General features: G+C 44.3%; 1 protein-coding gene across 1 annotated transcript in view; it reads right to left on the reverse strand.

The window, feature by feature from the left end:
- The window catches only part of CNTNAP2 (contactin associated protein 2), a gene marked incomplete at its 5' end in the record, with an annotated part of 1,430,381 nt that overhangs the window by 239,365 nt on the left and 1,174,431 nt on the right, over nt 1–16,585 (reverse strand). The window contains one exon of the mRNA XM_083378276.1: nt 507–677. Within this exon, the coding sequence (XP_083234402.1) occupies nt 507–677 (171 nt within the window). The remainder of the gene's footprint in view (nt 1–506; nt 678–16,585) is intronic.

The following is a 16,585-nucleotide window of genomic DNA, read 5'->3' on the forward strand; positions in this document are numbered from 1 at the left end:
GGGTTAAAAATAGAAATAGAAATAGAATAGAGTTGGAAGGAATCTTGTAGGTCATCTAGTCCAAGCCTACCCAACCCCCACCCCCACGTGCTCAAGCAGGAGATCCTACACCATTTCTGCAGTCCAGTCTCTTCTTGGAAGTTTCCAGTGATGAAGTTTCCCACAACTTCTGAAGGCAATCTGTTCCACTGGTTGATTGTTCTCATGCTCAGAAAATTTCTCTTTATTTCTAGGTTGAATCTCTCCTTGATCAGTCTCTATCCATTATTCCTTGTCTGGCCTTCAAGTGCTTTGGAAATTAGATTGACCCCCTCCTCTCTGGGAGAACTCTCAAATATTGGAACACTGCATTAAATTAAGCATAAAACATTCTAGATTAAGACAGGATACCCAGAGTCATATTTTATGTTTCATTGGAGAGTTCATACAGTATGCCTGATAATAAAAATTTAACACCTTATCTTACTTTCATCTGATACTCTTATTCATGCTGTGGACATACTTACATTTTAGCTCAAGTTTGATGAAATCTGAATTCCCCCGATTCTCAAGGAAGACTCCATCAGGGGCTGATGTTTTGAAATAGAATGAAATGTCAGCGCTGGTCTCTCCTTGGAAGGTAGAGAAGTGGAGATATGAAGATCGAGTAACAAATGATGCAGAATTCCAATAATTCTCTGTAAAATATAAAAAATATAGTTCATTTGAGCTATGTGCTACTTAAAATTAAACAAAATGAAAAATACTTTTTTATTGAAAAGTTTTACAATACATTTTTAAATACAAAAAAGCCCCCCTCCTCCCCCTCCCCTCTCCCCAGCCCTTCCCTCCCCTCCCCCCTCCCCGACTTCCCAGAGCTGAATACAGGGTATAAAAATACAAACAAACATAATCTAAAATATGCTAACAACAATAAAACATTAAGTTCTATCGCACTTTAACTCTCCATCATCAAATTATTAATAAAATAACTATTAACTAATTATACATCATATAGATCCACTACTTATTCAAATGCTAAATGAAACTTTTTAGTCCCATATTTATTCTGAATATATTCAATCCATCTCCTCCATTCCACAATGTATCTCTGTTGCAATTGGTCTTTCAAATACGCTGAAATCTTTGCCATTTCCACCAAGTTAGAAACTTTTAAAGTCCATTCTTCTATAGTTGGCAGTTCTTCCTTCTTCCAATATTGAGCTACTAAAAGTCTCGCTGCCGTAATTAAATTCAACATCAACTTAACATCTATAACAATAGTATCCAAAAAGCTTTAACCTTATTACAAGTCCACCATATCTGAAAATACATTGCATCCTCACAACCACACCTCAAACATTTGGGCTGCTAATTTTTTAGGGTCTAGGTGCCACCTATAAAACATTTTATAAAAATTCTCTCTTAAATTTTGGGCTTGTGTAAATTTTACATTTCTAACCCAGATCTTTTCCCAAGTATCCATTGTTATAACTTCTTGAAAATTCTGAGCCCACTTTATCATACAGTCTTTAACAAGTTCCGTTTCTCTATCAATGCATTATATATCCTTTTTATATGTGCTTGACCTTGATCTCTAATTTGTTTTACCAAATTTTCATCAGTCATCGAAAAATCAACTTTCTGGTCCTCTTTCTATCTAGCCTGTAATTGCCCATACTGAAACCAAGTTTGTACAATTTTTTCTTCTTTTAAAATTTTATATGACTTTAGTTTCCATACATTCCTCTCTAAACTTAAAATTTCCTTATATGTAGTAACATCATGTTTAAATCCCACATTTATATTTTCTATTGCATGTTTAGGTATTGCCCAAATGGGTATCTTATAATTTAACTTATGTCTATGCTTTTCCCAAACCCACAACAGAGCATACCTTAAAATATGTATCTTAAACACATTATCCACCTTCTTATCATACAATAAATATGCATGCCAACCAAATAACAAATCATGACCCTCAAGATTTAATAATCTCCCTTGCGTTAAATTAAACCAGTCACTTATCGCTGACAAAGCAGCAGCCTCATAATATAATTTAAAATTAGGCATTTTAAGACCGCCTCTTTCACGCGTATCTTGCATTATCTTAAATTTAACTCGTGGCTTTTTCCCTGCCCAGACAAATTTATTAATTCCTTTTTGCCATTCCTCCAGATTTAAGTCCTTTTTGAGTATAGGTATCTGTCAGAATCCATTTATATCACATTTCATAATTGTATAGGTAGAACAACGTGCTATTACTGGGGATTCTGCCATCTCTCTGAGGGGGGGGAGAGGATGGTTACTAAAGCGATTTTCAAACAACAGGGGATGTTTTAACGGGGGAAGGGAGGGGGACAGACGGGTCTGGTTTGTATCTTCATTTACAACTGAAAAGGAAAGCAATAACCATAAAACCAAGGAGGTTTCCCTTTCCCATGGAAGGACCTGACACCTAGCAACTGACGACAGCCTGACCAAATGGATGAGGGGAGGGGCTGAAATGGGAATGGTTTATATAGGATTGAAATGTAACTTTTGTCAGATTCCATCTTGTATTCCCACAATCGATTCCATCCTAGTAAACATTTTCCTTTTGGACTAAACTTGCATCCAAGAGTTCTTATTTCCTAAGATGTGGATTGAGGTGGGTCCTGACAGTAGACGGAATCTGCTTTAAGAGTCAACCTGGAAGGGAAAACCTTACCGGGGGACTTTGCAACAAATACAATGTCTGGCGACAAAGCAAGAGAGGAGGGAAGCCCCATGGAGGGGGAGTCTTCCCCCCAAATGGAATCCCAGAGACAATGGGAAGCTGAAGCAGCATATTCCCCCAGGGAAGAAGCGGTGGAGCAGTACGACCGAAAACCCCGGTGGTCGATGGGCGTTGGAAGGAAAAGTGAGTGGGAAAAGGCTTCGGGAGAAAAGACCCTGAGGCGTAGTAACCACCAACCAGAATGGAGGCAAGAGATGGAGAGTTCCCTGCACGCCAGCAAGGAGGAGCGGATCCTGGAAAAGGCCATTGATCTGATGAAAGCAACCCTGAGTTCACTGAGGGAGGAGAGAGCTGAAAATCGCAACCGAGGCAGCGCCTGGGGACGCAACTGGAAAGGTAACGGAGGGGATCCAACACCTGAAACCCTGGGGCCATCCAATGGAACAGGAATTGCTGCCTCAGCAGTACCCCCCCAGAACCACAGATGGGGACCAGGATGAGGAGCGATACCGGCCACGGCACAGACAACGCTCCAGCCAAAGACTCCCGCCCCTGGAAGTCAAATTCAAGGGGGAGCCATCACGACTGGGATTTTTCCTAACCCAAGTCCTCAGCTACATGGAAGAGTACGGACGGGACATCCCCAGTGACAAAACACGCATCCGAATTGTGCAATCTGCCCTGGACGGGATGGCTGCAGACTGGGTGGTGAACTTGCATGACTCCAATGCCCCAGAACTCAATGACTTCAACCGATTCATGTCATCTTTGAGGTGGCGGTTCGAGGATCCTTTGGCTGACTGTAAGGCCCGGGAGAGAATCAAAACGGTGAGGCAGGGCAGGCGAGCAGTGGCTGATTATACCCAAGAATTCCGAGCCATTGCCAGCAAGCTGAACTGGCCAGAAGACATCCTCCTTAGCCATTTCAAAGATGGTCTGAACTACGACCTGTATGATGCTTGCCTGCCTCAAGGAGACCCACCCCACCTCGACGACTGGTACATCCTGGCAGAGGAAGTGGAAATAGACCTACTGAAGAGACACCACAGAGGAAAACCATGGGGCCGCCTGCCACCCGAGCAAACACGCGAGGGGGAAAAACCACCAGCCACAGCCAAAAAATCAACAAGTTGCTTCAACTGCGGGAGAGAGGGCCACCGTGCTGCAGAATGTCATTCAAAAGCCCCCCTACGAAAACCAAAGGCATCATCCTCCAAGAAGCCGGGGAAGCCCCAAGGCAACACAAAAGAATCTTCCATGAAGGGGACAGAGGCTGTAGAGTCCACAATTCCTGCCAGGAACTGGGACTGGACTCCGGCCTGCACCGCAGGGACGGTGGACAACTCGGAAGACAGCTCAGAGGGAGAACCATTGGTAAGTGGACCCCTTCCACCCATACTTAAGACAGTGACTATATTAGCTTCCCCTATGCCTGAAGCAGCCAAAATAAAAGCTCTGATAGACTCTGGGTGCATCCGCTGCCTTACCAGCCCAACGCTGGTGGAGAGATTGAGCATCCCAGTGAGGAGGCTAAAACAACCAATCTCTTTTAGTCAATTAGATGGGACAATAGCAGGGGGAGGACCAGCCACCCTAGCCACTTTACCAATCCACCTATCACTGGGGCCCCATGAGGAGGACATAACGTTTATAGTGGCCCCAGGCATGGAATGCCCAATGATCCTAGGACTGGAATGGCTGAAGAAATGGAACCCCGGGATAAACTGGAGGACAGCAGAACTCAATTTCCCAAAGGGGGGGCAGAAGAACTTAGACTCCAAAAGCACCCCCCCAACCCAGAGGGAGGAGACAGCAGCAGTGGGGAAAGAGAAGGGATTACCAGAGATACCGGAGGAATACAGGGACCTGGCTGAGATTTTCAGTGAGGAAAGAGCAGATGAGCTTCCCCCCCACCACCCCACAGACTGCACCATAGAATTCAAACCTGGGGCAAAACTCCCAAAACCAAGGATGTATGCCATGAGCCCAAGGGAAATGGCAGAAATAGAGAGATTCATAAAGAAAAACTTAGAAAGAGGATTTATTGAGCCTGCCAAACCCAAAGTGGCCGCCCCGGTTCTGTTCAGGGAGAAGAAGGATGGGTCCTTTCGTTTGGTTGTGGACTATAGAAATTTGAACACAATTAGTGAATGTAATCTGTACCCCCTTCCCCTAATGAAGGATATGTTATCCCACCTATCGAAAGGAAAGATTTTTATCAAACTAGACCTGAGGGAAGCATACTACCGTATTAGGATTAAGGAAGGAGACGAATGGAAGACTGCATTCAACTGCCCAATGGGGTGCTATCAATTCAAAGTATTGCCATTCGGACTGCAAGGGTCCCCCGCAGTCTTTATGCAATTAATTAATGATGTGTTGAGAGAGCACCTATATAAGGGGGTCCTGGTTTACCTCGATGACATCCTTATCTTCACAGAAACCAAAGAGGAACATATCAAACTAGTTAGAGCAGTCCTGAAGAAGTTGCAAGCTGCCCACTTATATGCTAAATTATCGAAGTGTGAATTCCATCAGGAAAAAATCGACTACCTGGGATATCACATATCTCCAGAGGGCATCGAAATGGACCCTGAGAAGGTCAGGGCAGTACTAGAGTGGGCACCCCCCCGCACACGGAAGCAATTGCAAAGTTTCCTGGGGTTTGCAAACTTCTACCGCCAATTCATCTCCGCATTTGGCCAAATAGCCATGCCCCTCACAAATTTGTTGAAAACGAAGGGGGGGGTCACCCGTGAAACCCAGCCAGCCTCTGAAATGGTCAATGGAATGTCAAGCAGCATTTGAGAGGCTAAAGAGACTTTTTTCTGCTGAACCTGTCCTAAAACACCCAGATCCCGACAAACCTTTTGTAATACAGGCAGATGCGAGTGATGTAGCGGTAGGAACCGTACTATTACAAGAAAATGATGGGGGGACATTGCAACCATGCGCATACACATCCAGAAAACTCACAGAAACAGAACAACACTGGCCAATATGGGAAAAAGAGGCATTCTCGTTGAGGTGGGCATTACTAACATGACGCCAATTTTTAGAAGGAAATAAAATACCTTTCCAGGTCTGGACAGACCACAAAAATTTGGAAGCACTAAAAACGCCCAGGAAGCTCACTCCTAAGCAAGCCCGCTGGTCCCAACATTTTCACCGATTCAATTTCACTCTCAAACACTTACTGGGGGGAAAGAACTTCCTGGCAGATGCATTATCCCGCATGCCCCAATATAACAGCACAAGACTTTAAACCACTTGTACTGGAACAACAACTGGCAGCACCAGTCACCACCAGGGCACAAGAAAAAATGAAACCGAAGGTAGATAGCCAAACTGGAATAGAATTCAGGAAATCTTTGGAAAGTGATGAATGGTTCCAGAAAAATAAACATGTGTGCACAATTAAAGATGGACTGCCATGGGTGGGGGAGAAGCTATATATACCTGCCACACAGAGAATCAATTTCATGCAACTGTGCCATGATACAAAATCAGCAGGACACTTTGGCTTTGTAAAAACCTTACACTTAACTAAAAGGCAATTTTGGTGGCCATCTATGAAAAAGGACATAGAAAGCTATGTGGGTAGCTGTCAAATTTGCGCGATGGCCAAAAGACTGTAAGGGAAACCACCAGGTCTGTTACAACTGGTGGCAAACCCCTCAGCCCCATGGAAAGAAATAGCCATGGATTTTATCGTAGAATTGCCAGAAAGTAATGGAAACACCGTAGTCTGGACTGTCACAGATCTGTTCTCTAAGCAAGTACATTTCATACCTTGCCAAAAAATCCCGACTACAAAAGCATTAGCAAAACTTTTTGTACAGCATATTTACAGATTGTACGGGGTACCACAACGCATCATATCTGACAGAGGGGTGCAATTTACGTCGGCATTTTGGAAAGAATCTTTATCCCTCTTAGGAACCACCCAAGGACTGTCATCTAGTCACCATCCTCAGACAGACGGAGCTTCTGAAAGACTTAATAATATACTTGAACAATATCTGAGATGCTATATTAATTTTCAGCAGTCTGACTGGACGGACCTACTGCCTTTTGCAGAAGTAGCATATAATAATGCAGTCCACTCAAGCACAGGTTACAGTCCTTTTCAAGTAGCTACAGGCCAGAGTTTCAACCCAATACCAGAACTAACCCCAAAAGAACCGGTTATCCCTGATCTGAAGGAATGGATTGCTCAATTACAAAATACATGGCCAATCGTTAGGAAAGCGTTGGAAGATGTCAGAAAAGCATACAAGACACAGGCAGACAAAAAAAGAACCGATCCCACACCATTTAGGGTAGGAGAGATGGTATATTTATCCACAAAATACCTGAAATCACTCCAACCCTGTAAAAAACTAGGACCAAAATATATTGGACCCTTTCCAATTAAAAGAATCATAAACCCAGTAACAGTTGAATTAGAACTACCCAAAAATCTTAGACGAATACACCCAACCTTCCACTGCAGTCTATTAAAGAGAGAACAACAATCACCACTACGAGAAAAAATCCCACCACCACCACCCCCCATCATGGTGGAAGGAGAACAACATTTTGAAGTGAAAGAAATCTTAGATTCCAGAAAACACCATGGAACGATACAATATTTAGTGGCATGGAAACACCTCCCCTCCTCAGAAAATGAGTGGGTTAACAAACTCCATGTTAAAGCACCTAAGTTGCTTAAGAGGTTTCATACAGAATATCCAAACAAACCAGGCTAACATTTATATGTTTTCTTTCCCCACAGATGGACTCATCTTTTTTCTGAAAGGAGAGCTGAATGTCAGAATCCATTTATATCACATTTCATAATTGTATAGGTAGAACAACGTGCTATTACTGGGGATTCTGCCATCTCTCCGAGGGGGGGGGGAGAGGATGGTTACTAAAGTGATTTTCAAACAACAGGGGACCAAGTGGTGATAGGCTTAAGCGACGAACGCCTCCAGAAAAAGCTCACATCGAAACCCGATATGAGTCTAGCCGAGCTTACCTGAGAAATAATGGCCTACGAAGACAACCATCGTAAAAGATCGACCACAACTACAGCGGAAAGTCATGCAACCGTATATCAAGAAAACACAACCTTTAGTGATGACAACGAGTCCGTAGACTTCACTGACGGGGACGCCCTACAGCGTAGGATGGAGCGACGACAACCCCAAAGGAACGACGCCTCAGACTGCCAAAAAACCAGAAACCCCCTGCCACTGCGACACGATCAACGGCCCACCTGTGCCAGCTGCGGGGGCAACCATGCCAGGGCCAGCTGCCGGTTCCGAAATGCAAAATGCCACAACTGCGGCAAAACCGGCCACATCAAGCCTGTATGCCAAAGCCGGCCCCGCGACAACGTGCACGAACTGGAGGCCAACCCCCCAGGTAGGAACACCACCCACGACAACAAGGGAGGAACACAGGGGGGCCTAGTGGAAACCATAGACAAGGTGCACAGTTTAAGCCCAAAAATAAAAATTAAGGTAAAAATACAAGGAGTCACCTGCAACATGGAGGTCGACTCCGGGTCAGCAGTCTCCCTGATATCATTTAAAACATATCAGGAAATCTGCCAACAGAGTAACAGGGAAATCCCTCTTAAAAAACCCCAGGTCCACCTAGCAGACTTCCAAAAAAACCCCATTCCACTAGAAGGGAAGGCTAGGTTCACAGTCGAATACAAAAAATTCAAGGGACCCCTAGAAGTCCTAGTGACTCCAGGGAATCGCACCAATTTAATTGGGCTGAACTGGTTCAGCCCCCTGGGCATTGCCATTACCGGGGTAAACGTAGTGCAGGCCACAAGCCTCGAAGCCGTCTGCAACAAGTATGCGGACATCTTTGACGGCTCACTAGGAGAATACACCGGCCCTCCCATCTCCCTAAAATTAAATCCAACCATCCAACCCATTAAGATAAGGGCCAGGAGGGTTCCATTCGCCCTCAAAGAAAAAATTGAGGATGAACTGGAACGCCTCGTAAAACTAGGGGTACTGGAACCTACCGAAGGGGGAAGCTGGGAAACCCCAATAGTCACCCCAGTAAAGCCTAATGGGGAAATTAGACTATGTGCTGACTATAAAGCGACCCTTAACCTAGCTCTAAGCCCCCACGCTTACCTGATTCCAGCGGTGAGAGACGTCCTTGCTTCCATCCGCTCCGGCACCATGTTCGCCAAACTTGACCTCACGCAGGCGTACTTGCAATTGCCTGTAACCAATGAAACCGCGGAAGCCCAAACAATCGTCACGCACCGCGGGGCTTTTAAAGTAAAAAGACTTCAGTTTGGCATTTTGGCAGCCCCGGGAATTTTCCAAGGTATCATGGAGAAAACCTTAAAGGGAATACCTGGGGTCTGCCCATACTTCGACGATGTCCTCATCGCCGGAGAAAACAAAGCAAACTTAGCTGACAGACTGTCAGCTGTGCTGGACTGGCTCAGGAAAGCCAGTCTCAAATTAAAACGAGAAAAGTGCTCCATCGGAGTCACTTCCACAGAATTCCTAGGCTATAAAATAGATGCCCAAGGCATCCACCCCACTACAGAAAAATTAAAAGCTATTCAAACTGCCCCAAGTCCAAAAAATAAGCAAGAGCTACAAGCCTTTTTGGGGTTGCTAAACTTCTATCACGTGTTCCTGCCACACAAAGCCACTATAGCAGAACCTCTCCACAGGCTTCTGGACAAGGGCACCACCTGGTCTTGGACCAGGATGCACGAAAATAGTTTTCAGTCACTGAAAAACATTATCTGTAACAGCTCAACTGTCACACTCTTTAGAGAAGACATACCAGTGTGCATCGCTTGTGATGCCTCACCCTATGGAATCGGGGCGGTACTAAGCCACCTGTATAGGGACGGCACCCAAAGACCTATAGCTTTCTATTCCCGCACACTTTCCAAAGCGGAAAGGAACTACGCGCAGATCAACAGAGAAGCGCTAGCAATAGTCGCAGGGGTTAAATGTTCCACGACTATCTCTACGGAAGACCCTTCACCATATTTACTGATCACAAGCCCCTTCTGGGAATATTCACATGGGACAAAACAACCCCCCAAATTCTATCTCCCAGAATTTTGCGCTGGTCTACCTTCTTGTCAGCGTATTCATACAAATTAATACACAAACCGGGGAAAGAATTGGGACACACAGATTGCCTTAGCAGACTGCCCATTCAAACCAATGACGCTGACCCAGCTCCTGCAGGACTTATACTAGCAATATCCCAACTACCAGACTGCCCCCTCTCCGCTAAAATCATAGCCGACAATTCAGCCAAAGACAAGGTTCTAAGCAGGGTTCTCAGATGGACAACCACGGGATGGCCAGCCAAATGCCCAGAACCACAATTTCAACCATTCTATAATAGACAACATGAATTGTCATCACACATGGGATGCCTCTTATGGGGAAACAGGGTAGTAATACCGAATAAAAACATAGCACAAACCCTAGACACCCTCCACGAAGGACATCCAGGCATAGTTAAAATGAAAGCACTTGCCAGGAGTTATGTATGGTGGCCAGGGATAGACAAAGATATAGAAAGACACGTGGGAGGATGCTATCCCTGCCAAGCGACAAGAAGTGAACCACCCCAGGCCCCAGTGCACAGATGGGAGACAACAAAAAACCCATGGTCACGCATACACTTAGATTTTGCGGGACCAATCCAGGGCCAGAGTTTTCACCATACAAGCCCTAAGGAAGGTCTTCGCTACCCATAGCCTTCCAGACACCATAGTCTCAGATAACGGACCACAGTTCACTTCTCGTGAATTTCAGATGTTCGCTATGAGGAACTCTATTAGGCTGGTCCCTTCAGCGCCGTTCCACCCATCGACGAACGGAATGGCTGAAATCATGGTGCGCTCAACCAAAGAAGCATTAAAAAAGTTTGTAAAAGGGGACTGGCAGCGTTGTCTCAGCCAGTTCCTCATGGCACAACACACCACACCTTGCACGGCAACCGGCAAAACACCAGCGGAACTGAGGTGGGGAAGGAGGCTGATAACGCGTCTCGACAGACTGCACCCCGACACTTATATATCAGAACCGGATCACCCCCCCACCCCGCACATTCAAACCAGGGCAAATGGTCTGGGCACGATCATATACGTCCAACAACAAATGGGTCCAAGGGACAGTCTTACAGCAAACAGGACCCATTTCCTATTTAATACACACAATAACAGACGGCAACTTACGGCGACACATAGACCAGCTCAGACCAAGACAACCGGAACACAGACCACACCACCCAGACCTTCCTACTACAAACAACCAACCCCCACCCCTTGTGGACATACTACCTGCACCACCGCAGGGGGAAGGGGAACAAGGAAATGTACCTCCCCTAGAACACGGAAACGCACCTCCCCCATGACGATCTACCCAGAACAGAAGAGCACCAGCATACTTACAGGACTATGAATGGGCCGGCACTAACAACCAACAACAAGGGGGAAGAAACAATCCTGGGGAGGGGTAAGGGGTGTAATATATGTATATATGTATGTATAAATGTTATTAAGAAGTTAAACTCGTTAAACTCTATGAGGTAACTCCTCTGACAGGAGAACACGCGGGAACTTTGACAGCTGTCAAAGTTCCCCGCCAGAGTGCAGGCGCAGCCATCTGACAGCTCACGGCTGTCATAACACAGAAGCCGTTTAACCACGCGGAGAGAAGAGCTGTCAAAGAAGCAGCGCCGATGATTGGACAACGAGACGCGGCGCCAAAAGACAAGAACCTGATTCGTCTAATCTGACAGCAGCCGGCTATAAAAGCCGGACAAGTTGTACCCTTCTTTGCCTTGTTCCTAAATAAACCCAGTTAGCCAACCTGTCGTCCCTGTGTGGTCCTTCAGCCACTTCAGTTTCGCTGGCTCGCACATCTGCTCAGGAGGCAGGTGGGCCCATGGTTTTACTCGGCGGTGCCTGTTTAGTAGGTCTATCTCTGCCTCCTCTGCCAGGACGTACCAGCCATCGAGGTGGTGTGGGTCCTCTCGAGCATCATACAGGTCATAGTTTAGCCCATATTTGAAATGGCTAACGAGGATGTCTTCCAGCCAGTTCAGCTTGTTGGCAATGGCCTGGAATTCTTGTATATATTCAGCCACCGACTGTCTGCCCTGTCTCACCATTTTGATTCTCTCAAGGGCCTTGCAATCAGCCAGGGGGTCCTCAAATCGCCTTCTCAGAGAGGACATGAAACAGTTGAAGTCATTGAGCTCTGGGGCATTGGAATCATGCAGGTTCACCACCCAGTGTGTGGCTACCCCATCCAGAGAGGGCTGCATGATATGGATATGGGCTTTGTTGCTGGGGATGTCCCGTCTATATTCTTCCATATAACTGAGGACTTGAGTTAGAAAAAACCCTAAGCGTGGTGGCTCCCTCCTGAATTTCACTTCCAGAGGTGGGAGTCTTTGAATGGATTGGTGCCTCCGCCACTGGTGGTATTGCCCCCCATCCTGATCCCCATCTGTGGGTTGGTGGGGGTGGGGGCTGCTGAGTTGGCAGCTCCCAGTTCAGTGGACATCCCTGGTGCTACAGGTTCCAGATCCCCCACCAACTGTCTCTCCAACTGCAGCTCCAGGTGCTGGTGTGGCTGCAGGACTCAGGTATCTCCTCCATTAGAGAGCCATGGGTTTTTTTATCAGGTTAATAGCTTTCTCTGGTATCCAATTTGAGTGTGGTACATAACTCCCATCCTCTCCACTGATGTGTAGGGAATTCTCTATCTCTTTTTTCCATTTGTGGCTGCCCTGTCTCAGGGTCACTTTCCTCGATACCTTTTCCCACTCACTTTTCCTTCCAATGCCCATCAACCACCTCCGTTTGTGGTCGTGCATCTCCACCACCTCTTCCCCGGAGGAATATGATGCTTCAGTTCCCAATAGTTGGTGGAATTTCATTCGGGGGGACGGCTCCCTTTCCATAGGGCTTTCCTCCTTCCCTGCCTCGTCGTTAGACATTGTATTTTTTGCAAAGTCCCCCAGTAAGGTTCTTCCTTCCAGGTTGACTCTTAATGCAGATCCTGTCTAATATCAGAACCCACCTCAGCCCACATCTTGTCTCCATATCTTGGAGACAAGATTTTCCAAGCAGGAACTTTTACTAAGAAATAGGAGATAGCAGCCATAATAGACAGGATCTGAGAAATTCCCTCAGAGATTGATATTTTTAAAATGTCCCCAAGGAAACCCCATCCCAATGTTCATTTGGTCAGTTCTGGATCAGCCAAGCTCCAGGTGGTAAGCCCATTGTGGGAAAGAGAGATAACAGTCAGTTTGCAGCAGGATCATTTCCATCGTCCTCCCATTTCATTTGGAGAAACAAACTAGATCCCAGAGGGTTGCATTTCTCCCTTTCCCACTCCCTTTCCTAGTTGCCCGTACGTTGAGAGGGAATGCCTAGTAAGAAAGCAGTTGGTTATATTGTGATAGATAGCAGGCAGATGGAATAAAGAAACATTACATTTAAGGGAGGAAGTGAAAGCCATAAAGCCCCATGCCTGTTCCCTCTCTCCCTTGGGAATGGCAGAATCCAGGGGAAGATGAGATTTGGGTTTAGCTCAGAGGAGATAGTTAGAAATGAAATATCAATGGTTTCTGACATATATATAGCAACACCTTTTTTCTGTTGCACTGATGCATGACAAAGTTTCCCAATTTTTGCATATTCCAACAGCTTATAATATTGTTTTTATATATGTGTCTCTTGCAAACAAATTATATCTATATTTAATTTTTGTAGTTTCCTAAAAATTTTGTTTCTTTTTGATGGGGAATTTAGTCCATTTATTTTCACTAAAAACATTCCACTTTTTTTTTCTCCATTTCAGTTATTTATATTTAGGTCTAGTCAATCTCATGATCCTCTGACTCAGGCAGTTCCTTCACTCTCTTGGTCAGATTTCTCTTTCTGTTCTTCTGTTTGTATAGTTGCTTCTTCAGTTTTTTCTTCCATTTGTTTCTGATCTTTCCTTTCCTCTTGCCGATGTTGCACTCCTTCATGTAAAAATGCCCAGTTTCTTTCATCAAAGTCTTCTGCTTTGCAAATTGAATCCAGTTGGTATTGTGTGTTATTCCAGTTGATTAAAATCCCTTCTGGCATTAAACATCTGAGGTTTATGCCTTTTACAATCAGCTTTGTGGTTAAGAAATGATATTGTCTTCAATTATCTCTTACTCTCTTTGGAATCTGCTTTAAGACCACAATTTCTTTATTTTTGTATTGTAATGGCTCATCTCTAACCTTTCTCAGTATTTCACCTCCTGTTGTTTTCTTTATAAATCTCACATGCACTTCTCTGGGTGGTTTGTAGTTTCTTGCGTAGCAAGAATTCATTTGAAATATTTCATCTATCTTCATTTGCATCTCTGCTCTATCTGCTTGCAAAGCCTCTGCCAGAAGCTCAATAATCACAACTGTTATATTTCTTCTCTATCTTCAGGGATATTTTGAAATCTTAGGTAGTTTTCCACCTTCTCCATTTCTAAAATCGCCACTGCCTTCTAGATTTTGATTTGCTTGTTCTAATTTTTCATTTTCTTTCAATAGTAGTTCCATTTTTATCAATATCATCTGATTTATTTACCACTTTCTGAATTCTTTGTTCATTTTTCTGTCTTTATATCCAAAATTTCTTCACTTAATTTATCAAAGTTACTTTTTGTCTCTTCATGATTTTTTTGCATTGACTCTTGAATCAGTTTTAATGTAGTTTGCATCTCATTTTGGGCCATGTTTATTTTCTCACACTGCAACATTGTTTCAATGGATCCCTGGGTTGTTGGGCTAGGTTTTCCAACAGAGAGTGGAAGGAAGTCTTTTTCATAAGTCTAGTGATATTTGATGTACTCATTTTTCCAGCCAACTATCTTAGGGTAAAATTCAAACTGTAAACGAGCCAACTACTTTAGGCTAAATTCAGTATCTCAAGGAGAAAAAACAAAATGCAGCAAGTGAAAAAAAAGCCAACTGTCTTAAGCTAAAATCCAACCAAAAAGAATGAGCCAACTATTTTAGGCCAAATCCAACTCCTCCATTGGGATCTCAGATGTAAAACGTTCTCTGTCTCCAAATGATTTCTGTTTTGGTTATATCCAGAGTCAACAAGTATAGTTATACTAAGTTTTTTCACTTGTAGACTCACACCAGGTGTTGTCTCAAGGTCAAATACTTTCAAAGTCTTTTATTATTTAATAATACTGTAATTTCTTCTTTCACCACTAGATGTCATTGTACACTTTTTTTATTAATATCTGGTTTTCTTTTAAAGTTCTTTACATGTTATTTGCCTTTGAGATTATATCTAAAAAAATTTCCACCTCTTGAAGATTAAGTAGTCTTTCATTAAATCAATCTGAGTTCAATTTTTAAAAGTTCTTTTGTATTCCTTAAAAATCTTTCCCCTTTGTAGTTGCTCACTGCCTTTAAATCTTAGCCCTTCTGGGGTCTTTACTTTTTAGCTCTTCCTAGTCAGGAGATTAACGTTTTTAAGTCCAAAAGGAAAAGGAAAAAGCACTGGCTCACCCAGTTTCAGCACGCTGTTGACAATCAGCTGTTTGGCAGAGTGCCATGGCTCCTCGCTTTTCTTCCAGCTGGTGGCAACTTGGGCTGTGTGGGCTCACCCGACAGCCTTTCCTCCGTCCTTTCAGAGGGTTTCTTCAGACCACCTGGACTGACTGGTCTGGTCCGGACTCCTGAGGCATGCCTCCTTCTTTGTTGCCATTCTAGGTCAAATTTCTGACCCTTTTGGGTCACCAGGCAGATTGAAATCTGCTTCTTCCACTTGTCTCGTCAAACGCCAAACTGGAAGTCTCCCCTGTTCTTGCATATTTCTGTCAAGGTCACTTCTTTTACTTTCTATAGTCTGCAGCCCAAACATACCATAGCCTGAGTGTCTTTCCTGACTAGAATTAATTTTCTGGGCATCAAGCTCTTATCTGTTTTTTTTTTAGAACAATGTTAAACCCATGCTACTAAGGCATTTATTTAAAACATAACAAGCCCTTTGAAAATCACAAGTTGGGTGCTTTTCCCCACTTTCCCTGTAAACCCAACCAAAATGAAAATGAAGGGAATTTTCCAGAGGGCATCTGCAGCAGTTTAAAGTGGCCAGTACCATATTTCCTCGAAAATAAGAATGGGTCTTTTTTTTCCTCCAAAAGAAGTACCAGGCCTTATTTTTGGAGATATGTATCTTTTCCATTCATCTCCAGCACTGACAGCTCTGCTCAGCTGGCTCACTTATCCTGTGGCCGAAGGAGCAGCTTCATTCTGTAGCTGAGAATGGAGCTCTGGCCTGTATTTCGCAGTCAAAGGCCTTTCTGTAAGGTCACTGAAGCTGAAAACTGAAGCTATGGATTGAATACATAGCTTGGTTCTCAGCTGCAGAGGCCTTCTGGAAAGGCTCTGACTATGAAATGCAGCCCTGTGAAAACTGCAAAAGAAGTGGGCCAGCAAGGAGAAGCCTAGGTGCAAGGTAAGTGGGTGCAGAGCAGGTGGGACAGCTACATCCCTCCATCCCCACCCTAGCTTTATTTTTAGGTGTGTGTCTTAACTCCAAAACTAGGTGTCAGGACCCACGCCAATCCATGTTTTAGGGAAGAAGAACTCTTGGAGAAAGGATTGTCCAAGCAGGAACTTTTACTAAAACATGATTGTCAGTGGAAAATTTAGGCAGGATCTAGAAACTGTGTTGCAGGTTGATACTTTTAAAGTGTTGGCGAGTAAAACCCCCTCCCCTCAGTCCATTTGGTCAGTCCCGGATCAATTAAGGTTCAGGTGTCAAAACCTTCCATCGGAAGAGGGATCTTCCATGCCTTTATGACATTTAATTCCTTCCT

The sequence above is a fragment of the Vipera ursinii genome, assembly GCF_947247035.1.
Source record: "Vipera ursinii genome assembly, chromosome: Z".
NCBI classification, from domain to species: domain Eukaryota; kingdom Metazoa; phylum Chordata; class Lepidosauria; order Squamata; family Viperidae; genus Vipera; species Vipera ursinii.